Raw genomic sequence first — 13,739 nt, 5'->3', positions numbered from 1 at the left:
GCTCCCCTCAACCCTGAAACAGCATGGGCTCTAGATCCTCAACCAGGAACAACAATAGAAGTCAAAATACACTGAGCACGTCCCACCTACCAGGTGCTTTGCATGATTGTCTCATTTAATCTTTACAGAACCTTGTGATGTAGGGTCTTTTATACCCCCCTTGTACAGAAGAGGAGACTAAGGCTAAGAGAGGTTAAAGTACTGGCCCACAATTAATAGGTCATGGGGGTAGGGCTAGATTTCAAGTCCAGACGGTTTTGCCTGTTTAGTTTGTACTCTTAATCAGTATACTCTGCTAGGACCCACACAAGGTGACTTGAGGTTGGGGGATCCTAGAGAGGGTACATTATACACACATAGATGCTGCTACCTTCCAGGGGACCATCTGGGTTCCATTGTGCAGGTATTCATTGGGTCCCTGCTGTGCCTCAATTCTGGGCCAGATTTTTCTGATCTGGGCAGGAAACTAGAAGTTCCATTCCCACCCATCATCTGCAGCCCCAGATGGGCTCACCCCAAGGGGCTTGAGGCCATGCAAATTCCTTGGAATAGTTCCAGTGCTCACTGATGGCTTCCCAGTCATCAGAGCCCTGCCCTTAACCATCATCACCACATTATACACATGAGTACACATTTCTCCAGGGTCAGTCTCCATTCATCCAAAACCACTCTCTTCCTTTCTCTGCAGTAGAACAAGGTCCTTCATTGAGCCCAGCCCTTGGGGCTGTTCTGTCACGTCCCCTGGCAGTACCAGAGGAAAAGCTGTGTCCTTAGCCCTGGGGTCCTGGCAGTACCCTGGGGTGCGGGAGGGACTAGACAAGGCTTCTTTCTGTCCCAGATGCTTCTGGCTACTCTGCAAGGCCTAAACGAACAGCAAACGAGAACACCAGAGTAGGGGTGAAGCGGCAGGCTGACTCCGCTGGAGGAGAGGGCAGTAAAACACCAATCACTGAGCCACATATTGAGTGCTTACTATGGCAGACTCTGTCAGATGCCTTACATGCAGCATCTCCCTCAGTCCCCTCAGCTCTATAATCCCCTTTTACAGAGGTGGAAGCACATTGCCCAAGCAACTACATGACACAACTGGGGTGAACGTCCTTGACTTTCTATTCCTAATCTTAATCACTATTTCATTCCCTTCTTATAAAAGGACCCGGCATCCTGGGACTGAGAGTATCTTCTTGACCAAAAGGGGGATGCAAAATGAGACGAAATAGTTTCAGTGGCTGAGAGATTTCAAATGGAGTCAAGAGGTCACTCTGGTAGACATTCTTATGCACTATGTAGATAACACCTCTTAGGCTTTAATGTATTGGAATAGCTAGAAGTAAATACCTGAAACTACCAAACTCCAACCCAGCAGTCTGGACTCCTGAAGACAATTATATAATGATGTAGATTACAAGGGGTGACAGTGTGATTGTGAAGACCTTGTGGATCACACCCCCTTTATGTAGTGTATGGATGAGTAGAAAAATGGGGATAAAAACTAAAGGGCAAATGGGGTGGGATGGGGGGATGATTTGGGTGTTCTTTTTTCACTTTTATTTTTTATTCTTGTTCTGGTTCTTTCTGATGTAAGGAAAATGTTCAGAGATAGATTGTGGTGATGAACGCATAACTATGTTATCATACTGTGGACAGTGGATTGTATATCATGGATGATTGTATGGTGTGTGAATGTATTTCAGTAAAACTGAATTTAATAAAAAAAAAACACACAAAAAAACCTCAAGAACTAAGGACAAAAGGGTGCTAGGGAGGTCCTTCCCACATGATCCCTTGCCCGATGGAGGTAGGGGTGCAGAAAGGACCAAGTCTCCCTAACTTCAGGAAGGCCTTTCCCACCTTGGGAAAATCTTGAGAGATGAATTGGCCTAAGGGAGAGCTTCGTGATCATGGGAAATCTGTTGAAATGAAGACAGCAGGGGATGAGGTTTCGTAGCATTTGGCAGTTACTGAAGGGGATCTGGAAAACCATGGACAGGCTGAAGAAGAGAGACTTGGCATTGGAGAGAGAGTCAAGTGTGGTTGTAAAAATTCCTCCCAATTCTAGAGGCATACAGATCACAGCTTCACCACCTGGGGGAAGTTCTTCCCAAATTTGTTTCCTTATTTGCAAGACGAGGATGCAGAAACAATGCTGAGGTAAGGATGAAAAGCAGTCATGTCCTTAGCATAGAGTCGGGTACATGGTAATGCACAGTAAATGCTGTCCATGATTACTCTCACTGGTGGTGGTGGTGCTGGTAGTGGTAGCATTCCTGTTAGTTGTTATTGATTTTTGCCAATACTGTATGCATAGCATGAATTGATGACCAAATAAATGGATGAGTTCCTGGACACTTTCACAGGGGTTTTCTAGGAAACCTGGAGCAGAGAGGCCCAGGCCAAGAAAACATTTAGTTTACAGAGCCAGAAATAGGAGCTGTGTTTGGGAAGAGGAGACCAGAGGTCCTTGGAATCCTGAGCCCTAAGGAAGTTGGCTTGAGGAACCCTCAGATGCAGAGGGAACCAGATTGGGGGCAGGTGGGGAGCTCACTTGAAGCCCCAAATGCCTGGATTTCTAAGACTCTCCTTTTATATTCTCATTCCCAGCTTCTATTTCCCAAGCTGGAAGGTTGGCTTGTGCCTTTAGAATCTGTGTGTTTTAAAGCAAGAAGCTAAAGTAAGATAATAATCATGCTGATGGTAATAGCAGGTGATTACCTGTTTATTTGGGGCTTACTTTTTGCCCTGCTTTGTGTTTATGGTCTTAATTCATAGCAGCCCTCCCAGGAAGGAATGATTATGAGCCTCATTTTACAGATGAAGAAAGTAGAGTTCAGAGAAGTGACCTCATCTGCCCAAAGTCACAAAGTATGGAGGAGGGACATAAGCCACATCTCTGCCCGTTCCTTTTACCTCCCCTCTGGGGTCTTAGCTCTGTCCAGTTAGGGCAGTCCCTTTGCCTCTTTTCCAGGAACTCACCAATAGCACCTCTCTTACAACTCCTTGTTGTGAGGTGTTTGTGAATCATCGCCTTAGCTGTAAGCGTAAGCTCAGTGCCCAAGTGTCAGAGCAGAGTTGGCCCCCATCCTTGACCATGGCCTCTTTTCCCAAGTATTGGTATTATTTGTCCCTCTCTTCTGCATGTCAGCATTATTCCCATCCTCTCCACTCCTCCATTTAGCTAGTCATGGAAGTGGTAACAAGGTTTTCGAGAGGGACAGTCAGGCCTGTAACATTTCCTTCCCAAGACCTCCTTCATGTGGCCAGCCTAGACCTTATTTTTGGGGGAGCTCCCTTCTGGGTTGAGAAGGGAGCAGGGGGCTCATCTCCACAGGACAGACTCAGGCCCTCAGAACCTGGGATAGGGAAGAGAGGTCCCCTGGTATAGCCAGAGGAGGGAGGCTTCCTGGAGCAGGACAGGTTTAGGCAGTCGCTAGGAGACATAACATTTAAATAGGAGGAAGGAAGCTGCTCCAGGCTAAAGCCTTGACATTCAGCCCAAGTGTGGAAGCTGGGGTGAATGTGGCATCTAGAGAGCCTCAGGGAGGGAAGATAGGGTATCCTGAGCTGAATCTTTATCTGGAAGAATGGGAGGGCAGGAGTGCCCTGGCAATCAAGGTGATGTTGGACTAGGAGGGTTTGGATTTGATTCTGTTGATGCTGATTTGCCATTGTAAATTCCTGGTCAGGAACATGTCATCTTGCTGTGGTTCGGTAAGATAAATCCATCTGGGTGTAGGGGACGGATTGGAGGGGGAGAATATAGAGGCAGAGTCCACTTTAAAAACAAAAGCAAGCATTTATTACATATGCCAGGACACTTTCCATTCTTTATTAGTTCATTAAATCTCAAAACAGCACTGTGAATTGGATACTGCAATTATTTTCAAAATTTTGCAGTGAGAAAATCAGTGTTTCATCAGGCACAAGGTGACTTGCCCAAGGTCCGGCTAGTAAGTTGGGGAGTGCAGACCATCTGACTACAGAGCCCAAGCTCTTAACCACTATATTCCACTGTCTTCCCCCAATCAGGGGGGAGTTTGTTTTAATAGTCAAGGGAAACAGGTTAGTGGCCATGAAGATAAAGAGTAAGGATGTAGCAAAAGGGAGTAGGCCCAGAGGCAGCAGGAGAAATTCAGATTCCAGGGTAGCAAGTTTGACAGCAGGTTTTTGATAACAAGTGATAGGCCTAGGAAAAATTACTTTAAAGGCGGGGTGAATGTTTGATCTCTTCTTGAAGTGTGGGGACAAGGTTGGGGGTTATGAAAGGGTAAGGGGGAAGAGGTAGAAGCTGAGGGAGCAGGCCATAGACAGCGCTCCTGGTTTTATGGGAGCGCCCCATCACAGCTCCCCTGACGTTTCCCTCTCATCCCTTCTGCAGCCATCGTCAGCCAGTGGCAGCAAGAGTCCAAAGAGAAGGTGGTGTCCCTTCTGCTGTCCCACCTTCCTCTGCTTCAGCCAGGCAACACAGAGGTCAAGTCAGAGTACATGAGGCTACTGCAGAAAGTGCTAGCCTACTCGATCGAGAGCAATGCCTTCATTGAAGAGAGCCGCCAGCTCCTCTCCTATGCCCTCATCCACCCAGCCACCACACTGGAGGACCGCAACGCACTGGCCCTCTGGCTGAGTCACCTGGAAGAGCGGCTGGCTGGTGGCTTCCGCACCCGGCCTGAGCCTGCCTACCACTCACGCCAGAGCTCCGATGAGTGGGGGGGCCCTGCAGAGCTGGGCCCTGGGGAGGCAGGGCCAGGCTGGCAGGACAAGCCACCCCGGGAAAATGGACATGTGCCCTTCCACCCACCCAGCTCAGTGCCGCCTGCCATCAACAGTATTGGGAGCAATGCAAATGCAGGTGATGGGGGGTGGGGTCCCGGGAGGCCATGTATATTTGAAAAATGGTCAGGTTGGTCTGCCTTCACTTGCTCTGTGGCCCTTGCTCAGTAAGAGCTCCATAGGATGGAGTGAGCAGAACGAGTTGGTATTTCAGTGAGTTTAAATACTAGTTGAAATGATCAGGATAAGAGAGGGTGGCTCTCCAAGGGATATGAGGTGACATGACCTGACCCAAGGCAAGGTCTCTAAGCTGTAAACTCAGGTGGTCAGTCCTCTTCAGCGGGCACTGTTTAAAGCAGGCAGGAAAGCATGCCAGTGAAATGGCCAGCAATGGGGTGAGCACTGGGTCACTGGTACCCAGCTGGGTCCAAGCAGTGTGGTCCCTCCTGAGCCTGTTTCTTCCCCATATATGAATGTTCTTGTCTGCCTGTCTTCCTCCCAGATGCTTGGGATAATCAGGGGAGACAGAAGGATAGGAGGGCATTTCTGGGGACTCTAGAAATCCAAGGTATCTTGGACTTGGTTTTCCAGTCTCAGAACATCATGGTTCCTAGGTCCAAGTTAGGAGGACATATTAATAGTGATAACGCCAGCTGGAATATATTGAGTTCTTAGTCTAGCAGGAGCTGTTCTAGGAACTTAAGACATAAAAACTCATTGGCTGAGGCACAGAAGAGTCATTTGCAAGGTGGGGTAGCCAGAATCTAAATCCAGGCAGTCTGCCTCCAGAGTTCATACCCTTAACCAGTATGTTCCATACCTCCACGTGAAAGTGACTCTCCCAGAGGTACTGAAACCTCATCACAGGGAGGAATCACCCATGCAGGGTGCCTTTAGATGCTTTTCTCCTCACATCTTTAGGGCTCCCCGTGATGATGACAGCAGCTATTAAAGAACCAAGCTTAAATAATGTTGGGTAGGAGATTTGGACTAGAAGAGAGAAAGGAGTTGGGCATTCCAAGAAGAGGATACAGCCTGAATTGAAGCCACAGGGGTGTCAAATTGTAGGGGACAGTATGCAGACAGGTCTGGCTGGGGAGGACAGTGGTACGAGGGTTAACACAAGCAATAGCAATAGTGAGCCCTTGCATGTACCATATGCCTGTCCCTGTTCCAAGGACTTCATGTGGAAATGGAGGGAGAGAGGCAAATGAAGTGATTGGCCCAAGAATGCACAGTTAATAGGCGGCAGAGCCAGGATTTAAACTCAGATCTGTGTTGTTTCCCAGACCTCAGTAGGTTAGGGCCACATTCTGGAGGGCCTTGAAGGGTAGAGGGAAGCTTTTTGATTTCAGGCAGTTGGAGGAAACAGGAAACCATTAAAATATTTTTGAGTGAGGAGGAAGGATTGGCCTGTGAGGGCAGGCAGGGTGGGTTTGGGGTGCTGCCAGGGACAGACCAGGGTTTCTTGGAGAGAGTGAGGCACTGGATCTCCAGCCGGCATTCCTGTTTTTATAATTCTTGTGCTGCAGCCAGCCTCCACCCCAGTGCAGGGCCAAACAGGGCTCCTTAGGAACTGCACAGTCATTCCAATCAGGGTAATTTCCTGCCCTCTCAGCCTTGCCTGCCCACTTCTTGGCTGAGAAGGGAGGAAGGAGAAGGCCAGAGGCACCAAGATGGGGAAAAAAAGCCTGCATTCAGGATTCTCCCATCCCATGATGGCCCAAGAGCATGCCATGTTTTTGAAGTGTTCTTGAATAGGGACGGAAGTTAGGACTGAGGGAGTTTAGAGGCTCGGGATGAGCCATGAGCACAGGTGGAGACTGGCTTTGAGGGAACATATCCATGCACTGCCCTCTCCCTCAGGTGACTTCCTGGCTAGGAGCATGGATATTGTCACAGATGAGGGATAGTGCTTCAGGGCCTGTACCAGGCTGGTCCTCTTTCCCGATCTGGGTGTCAGTGGAGCACTGGCAGAAATCCCAGCCTTCCCATCAGTAATAAGGCTGGGGTTCTTCTATCTATGCCTCCCAGCTCCCTGTCAGAACTGGAGCAAAGGGCTTTCTCACCTACCCAGGATGAGGTGTTGTGGCTTTATTTCATTTTATTTTTCTCTAGGCTGACTTGGGAATATGTTTGGATTCTGTGTTGAGCTCAGAAGCCCCCTTAACCATCCCTAGAATTGTGGGTGCCCTCCATTTTTTTTCCCTTTTAGGAAGCATTAAGAGCAACTGTCTGTTGTGCCCTGTACCTGATCCTGGGATTCAGAACTGATTAAGTGGGGTTGCTTTCCTTCATGAACCCACAGTCCAGTAGGCAATGAAGAAGGCAATAAGTGCAGGGCCTTGTGGACATGTGGAACAGTTTGGGTTTTTGTTTTTGTTTTTGTTTTTTTTTGTTTTTGAAATAATTTCAACTTACAGTATAGTTGCAAAAATAATACAAAACCGATATAGAGAACTCCAATATGCTCTCTATTTGGATACTCAAGTTTACTAACTTATAACATTTTGCTGCACTTGTTTTGTCTGGTCTGTCTCTCTGTTTTCTAAATATTTGGGAGTAGGTTGTATCCATCATTCTCCTTTTGAACACTTAATACTTCCATGTATATTTCCTAAGAAAAATATATTCACTATGTAATCTCATTAAGTACAGTAATCAAGTTCAAGAAATTTAACATTGCTATAAAGCCTATAATCCATTTTTTCCAGTTGCACCAGTAATGTCCTTTTGGGTCTTTTCTCCTCCATTATTACATACAGTCCAGGATCATGTATTGCATTTAATTGTCATCACTTTAGTCTCTCTTTTTTTTTTAAATTGTGGAAACATATTTGCAACATAAAATTTCCTATCCCAACCATTCCCTAGTATACAATTCAGTGGGAATGGTATTATGGTACCATTACCACCATTCATTACCAAAACTTTTCCATCGTCCCAAACAAAAACTCTGTATCCATTATGCATTAATTCCCCATTCCCTTTCCGCCTTGCCCCTGGTAACCTGTACCCCACTTTCTGGCTCTGTGCGTTTGCATAATCTAGTTATTTCATACATGTGGAATCATACAATATCTGTCCCTCTCTGAATTTATTTCACTCAACATGTCTTTAAGGTTCATCCATATTGTAGCATGTATCAGTACTTCATTCCTGTTTATGGCTGAATGATATTCCGTTGTATGGCTATTCTACTCTTTGTTTAGCCATTAGCATTTGTTAATGGGTACTTGGATTGCTTCCATCTATGAACAATGTTGTACAAATATGTTTTGAGTCCCTGCTTTCAGTTCTTTGGGGTGTATACCTAGAAGTAGGATTGCTGGGTCATATGGTAATTCTGTATTTAACTTTTTGAGGAACTGCCAATCTGTTTTCCACAGTGGCTTCAACATTTTATATCTCCCCAGCAGTGTACGAGGGTGACTTATTTCTCCACATCCTTGTCAACACTTATAATTTTCCATTTTTTTTAATAGTAGTTATTGTCTTGTGTGTGAGAGGAGAATTTTGGATTTTATTCTTAGCATGAAAGGAAGCCAAAGGCAGGATTTAAGCAGGGAACTGACTTGATGAGCTTTGCGTTTTTAGAAGTGTCAGTGTAGCTGCTTGAGGTGAATGGGGCTGCAGGAGGCAAGAACAAAGGCAAGGAAGCCAGGGAGGAGGCTGTGGTAGTAATTCCAATGAGAGCTGCCAGTAGTTCGAACCAGGATGCTAGCAGAGGAAGTGGAGAGATTCTGAGAAGAGGCTGGCAGAACTTACTGATGGGTTGGGTGTTGTGGGGTGAGGGCCTGAGCAGCATCTGGTAGGTGGTTTCTCTCAGACCCCAGGGTCTCTTTCCCTTGGAGCATTCTGGAACTGAGCACAGTCCATGGCACTGACTGGGAGGAAAGGGAGCATGGTCTCCTAAGGTCAAATCTCCAATCCTGACCTCCCTCTTGACTCTCTTTCCCTCCTGCCAGGTCTCCCTTGCCAAATCCACCCCAGCCCGCTGAAGCGCTCCATGTCACTTATCCCCACGAGCCCACAGGCCCCTGGCGAGTGGCCCAGTCCGGAGGAGCTTGGGGCCCGGGCTGCTTTCACCACACCCGACCACGCGCCCCTCTCACCCCAGAGCAGCGTGGCCTCCTCTGGCAGTGAGCAGACGGAGGAGCAGGGCTCCAGCCGGAACACTTTCCAGGAGGATGGCAGTGGCATGAAAGGTACAGTGGACTTCTGCAGAGCTCAGAAGACGGAAGGGAGCCAATAGCCACCACCCCTCTGTCTACTTCCCTGATGCCAGAGCCCTTGATCTGAGGGGAAGAGATATTCCCTGCCCTTTGGATTCAAGACTAAGTAGAGAGACCCCCAAGTCTACCCTCATAGACCCCAGTCTGATGAGGAAGCCAGGACACAGAAGTGACTGATAAGGTTCCAGGAACACTTAGAGAAATTCAGTGAGGTCATCCTAGAATACATCCAACCTACCAGCTCAGAAGGGAGAGCTGGCCGAATAACATGGAATGTCTTTATCATGGAAAGCTACCTGGCTGGGCAGATATAGGGATAGCTTATGGGCCCTTCGCTTCACCCCACCCCCTCCTGGTTTTCTGCCTGTGATTTATGCCTAGTTCCTCCCTACAACCCTCTTCTGTAGTGGTCACCAGGATCAAACTCCTGACCTTTTGCCCTCTCTCCTTTTCCGCAGATGTGCCCACATGGCTTAAGAGTCTCCGCTTGCACAAATATGCAGCCCTCTTCTCACAGATGAGCTATGAGGAGATGATGACTCTGACTGAGCAGCACCTGGAGTCTCAGGTGACACCAGGGGGATCATCAGGGAGGCTATGGGGACAGTACCATTCTGGCACTACTCTTGCAGCCTGAGCCTCTTCCCTCTCTTCAGGCCCTGTTGGGGTACCCCCAGGTGCCTCGGCTTCCTGTTTCCAGCTTCCTATCCCCTCTGCCCCTAACACAGAATGTCACGAAAGGTGCCCGCCACAAGATAGCTCTGAGCATCCAGAAGCTGCGTGAGAGGCAGAGTGTCCTGAAGTCTCTGGAGAAGGTGAGGATGTGGTATCTCTATCTCCAAGGCCAACAGCTGCCCAGAGGTACCATTAGAACAAAGATTCTGGGTGGGCCTTGCTGCCAGCTTGCTGCCCAGGTGATCTCCTCAGTGGACCTCCCCACCCCACAGGTCTAACTGCCAATGGTCTTTAGCCCCATGGAGCAAGGCCCCAAGGTGGAAGTTGACATCAAAGGGCTAACTTGCCAATGGCTAAGAGGTCCCCTTCCTATCTGCCCTGGTTTGTGTCTCCAGAATCACTCTCTTGTCTTTGACTCAGCCTTTTCTCTCCTCTTTCTCTTTTCCATTTCCTACTGATCTTTCTGGTAGAGTTGAGTGTCTCCCTATGTCCATGATCTCTTTCCATTTGGTTATTTCTGATTCATTCTCTCTCCTTTCATATCTGCCTCTGCATTACTTTCCCCCTCTTCCTGCTGCTCGTCTTCTGTTCTGCTTTCTCCCCTCAGTATGACTTTCTGGCTCTGAATCTGATTCTGCCCTTGGTGGGACCTAATGCTTCAGCATCAGGCCACATTCTTCTGTGCTCCAAGGGACTCCACCTTGAGGGGAAAAGGGAATGTGTGTGTACAAGTGCTACATACATGTGGTCTTGGGTGCCCTTATCTATCTTCTCTGTGTGCTAGAACCCAAGGACCGTTTAACCCTCTTGGAGCCCTGTCCGACCCCACATGATTAGGGATTCTCTGCACCTAGCTTTTTGGTCTGCCTATGACCATGGCCCATGTCCCCCAACCCAGGATGTGCTGGAAGGTGGGAATCTGCGAAACGCTCTTCAGGAGCTGCAACAGATCATCATCACCCCCATCAAGGCCTACAGTGTCCTCCAGGCCACCGTGGCCGCTGCTGCTGCCACCACTGCTGCCAAGGATGGGGGCCAGGGGGAGCCAGCGCTGCCAGGTGCTGAGTCTTCCCTGGCCCACCCTGGCACAGACAAGGGCACTGAGGCCAAGGACTCTCCAGCAGCAGAGAGCTACCCCCCTCCACCAGCTCCAGCTCCCAGTGATGGCAGTGAGCCAGCCCCAGCTCCCATCGCCGATGGAGACATCCCCAGCCAGTTTACACGGGTGATGGGCAAAGGTGAGACCACCCAGGACCCAACAGGAAGTCCTAGATTAGAGATCAAGTGAACCTAGGCCTAGGCATCAAATAAGTGATGATGGGAGCAGGGCTTTTTCAAGCACCCCTTAGACTACGACACTGCAGAGTGCCTGAGACTCAGGGCGGCAGGATCCCTTTCTTCAGGGAGTGTCCAGGTGATAGTCCAAGACAGCCCTTACCCTCAAAGCATCTCCATCCTGAGCAGAAGATAGGACAGTATGTAAGTAGAAACTGCATACAGTGAAGGACGAACAGAGTAAGGTGAAGCCATATATTCTCTCAGAGGTGACCGTGAGATAATATGGCAGAGTTCTGATGGGCTCAGCCTTAACTGAAGCAGCATGGTGGGGCAGACTTATACTTGGGTCCAGATCCTTTTAGCTCTGTGACCTGAGGTAAGTGGTTTAACCTCTCTGAACCTCAGTTTCCTCAGGCCAAAAATGCCCATGTTGTCGAGGTTGTTGCAAGAGTTAAAATGCGAGGAGTATTTACTGATTACTGACTTCATATCTGCCCATGCCAGGCACTGTGTGGGGCACTTCACATCTCATGTCCTCAGGATAACCCAGGTACAGTGCCTGGCACATAGTTGGTGCTCACCCAGTCTGAGTTTCCTGTCCTTCCTTCCACACCAGCCAGCTGGGGCCGGGGAGGCTGGAGCATAACAGAGAGCAGGCCAGGGGCTAACCTCCTGCCCTTTCCCATGACCCCTAGTGTGTACCCAGCTGCTGGTGTCCCGGCCAGATGAGGAGAACATCACCAGTTACCTCCAGCTCATTGAAAAGTGCCTGACTCATGAGGTGAGGCCTTCTCCGGGGCTCCAAGGCTGGAGAGAAGGGGAAGGATGCCGATTGCTTTCAGGACCAAATTCTTTACTTGGCGAACAGTGTCCTATCTGGCCTGGCATCCACTTACCTTTCCCGCTTCTCATCTCACCAGTGTTGGGAGTCCATGAATGCCCTAAGCTCTTTTCTTCTCAGGGCCTTTGTATATTTTCCTGCTTGTCCCTCAACTCGCAGTTCAGACATCTACCTCAGGGATGCATCCCCTGACCCCAAATACTAGTTCAGGTGTCTTGGGCTTCCTGTACTTCTCCCTTTCAATATCTGTCACAGAATTATAAGTATATATGTCCCCCTCCCCTCCACCCCCACCCCCACCCCCCAACTAACCTGTAAGCTCTGTGAGCACAGGTCACCTCTGCATTCCAGCATGGTGGGACACAGAGCAGGCAGTCAGTATTCGAGGAAATGAATGGAAAGCAGATCCAAAAGGACTCTCCCTCCTTCACCCTCCTTTCTAGGCTTTCACAGAGACGCAGAAGAAACGACTGCTGTCCTGGAAACAGCAAGTGCTGAAGCTCCTCCGCACATTCCCTCGCAAAGCTGCACTAGACATGCAGAACTACCGGCAGCAGAAAAGGTAGGTGGTGGCCAGTGCAGAGGACCCTTCTCCCTCAGCCCTTGCTTGTTGACAGATAAGTGGATGAGGGGTGATTGTATGCTAGGCTGGGAACCTGGTTTCTATTCATTCAATCACTGGGTCATCTTCTACAAGTCACCCAGTGAAGATAGGGTGCTTTTCAAGAAGAAAATCAGTGTGCTCTTACCATTAGAATAGGATGCTGAGCTGGCAGAAAACCGACAGCCGTCCTCAATAGCAGGTCCTTGCCTATACCTTGTTCTCTTCTCCTGTTTGCAGGATGCTCTCAAGTCCCTTCTTACCACAAGTAAATAACACAATGAACACACTTGAGAATTGAAGTTAGGAGACTGCTTTGAGTGGACAATGAGGAAGCCTTTGTATTTTCTACCTCCAATCTGGGGACATCCTTGGGGCAGGAGGGGACAGAAGATGTGATGCAGGGGCTTGGTCAGGGAGTCTTTGCTCAGAGGAAGTTCATGTTTTATCCTACCCATTGGGGTTGTGGCAGGAGTGAGAAAGGGTAAACAGATGGACCCCATCCACCTAAACTGACACCCTGCCTTCTGCTTTCTCGCAGCTGGGCGTTCGGCTCCAACTCGCTCCCCATAGCTGGCTCTGTGGGGATGGGGGTGGCCCGGAGGACCCAGCGGCAGTTCCCAATGCCTCCCCGGGCCCTTCCACCTGGCAGGATGGGCCTTTTGAGCCCCTCAGGCATTGGGGGCGTCTCCCCTCGGCATGCCCTCACCAGCCCCAGCCTTGGGGCCCAGGGCCGACAGGTGAGCCGGTGGGAAGCAGAGGACCTGGTGCTTTTAGCGTTGGGGTGGTGGTGCCTGGGATTGTGTCTCTTTCTGTGTCTGGGCCTCTTCCCCACTCACCCACAGCTTTCTCTCTTCCCACGCTCAATGCAGAACCTGTGGTTTGCCAACCCTGGGGGCAGCAACAGCATGCCCAGCCAGAGTCGCAGCTCTGTGCAGCGCACCCACTCGCTCCCAGTTCACTCGTCGCCCCAGGCCATTCTCATGTTTCCTCCAGGTGAGGTGCGGTACCCTTGGGACTCTGCGCAATGGCACCCTTGGCTAGCCTTTCTCTTCTCCTCTGGGTCTCAGTATACACTATCCCTCTCAACTGCTGGAGCACCTCTTTCCATACCTCACACCACTCCTCCCTATCTCCCTGCATTGTGGGCTTTCTGGTATCCTTTTTTTGTTTTATTCCTGTTTCAGTTTTATGTCTCAGGTCCTGTCTTCTCTCTCTCCTCTCTCTCTGAATCTTCTTCCCTCACTCCTTCCTCCACATCTCCACCTCTCTCCTCTCCCTCTTTTTCAAAATCTTAGTGTCTGTGTTGGTTTATGTCACTGTCTCTTCACAGGATCATTAG

The 13,739-nt window shown here is 49.2% G+C and overlaps 1 protein-coding gene across 3 annotated transcripts in view; it reads left to right on the top strand.

Annotated features, from left to right (window-relative positions):
• SAMD4B (sterile alpha motif domain containing 4B) overlaps nt 1-13,739 on the top strand; it is a 37,911-nt gene that overhangs the window by 18,998 nt on the left and 5,174 nt on the right. For 2 of the 3 annotated variants that reach the window (XM_037819034.1, XM_037819035.1), the window contains 9 exons: nt 4,376-4,846; nt 8,736-8,975; nt 9,461-9,570; nt 9,731-9,817; nt 10,576-10,915; nt 11,651-11,736; nt 12,240-12,358; nt 12,939-13,137; nt 13,270-13,393. In XM_037819034.1, the coding sequence (XP_037674962.1) occupies nt 4,376-4,846; nt 8,736-8,975; nt 9,461-9,570; nt 9,731-9,817; nt 10,576-10,915; nt 11,651-11,736; nt 12,240-12,358; nt 12,939-13,137; nt 13,270-13,393 (1,776 nt within the window). Of the gene's footprint in view, nt 1-4,375; nt 4,847-8,735; nt 8,976-9,460; nt 9,571-9,730; nt 9,818-10,575; nt 10,916-11,650; nt 11,737-12,239; nt 12,359-12,938; nt 13,138-13,269; nt 13,399-13,739 lie in introns of all 3 variants that reach the window. The other variant, XM_037819036.1, reaches the window with a different exon arrangement.

The sequence above is a fragment of the Choloepus didactylus genome, chromosome 27, assembly GCF_015220235.1.
Source record: "Choloepus didactylus isolate mChoDid1 chromosome 27, mChoDid1.pri, whole genome shotgun sequence".
Classification (NCBI taxonomy): Eukaryota; Metazoa; Chordata; class Mammalia; order Pilosa; family Megalonychidae; genus Choloepus; species Choloepus didactylus.
This window is presented reverse-complemented; position numbering and strand designations above follow the sequence as displayed.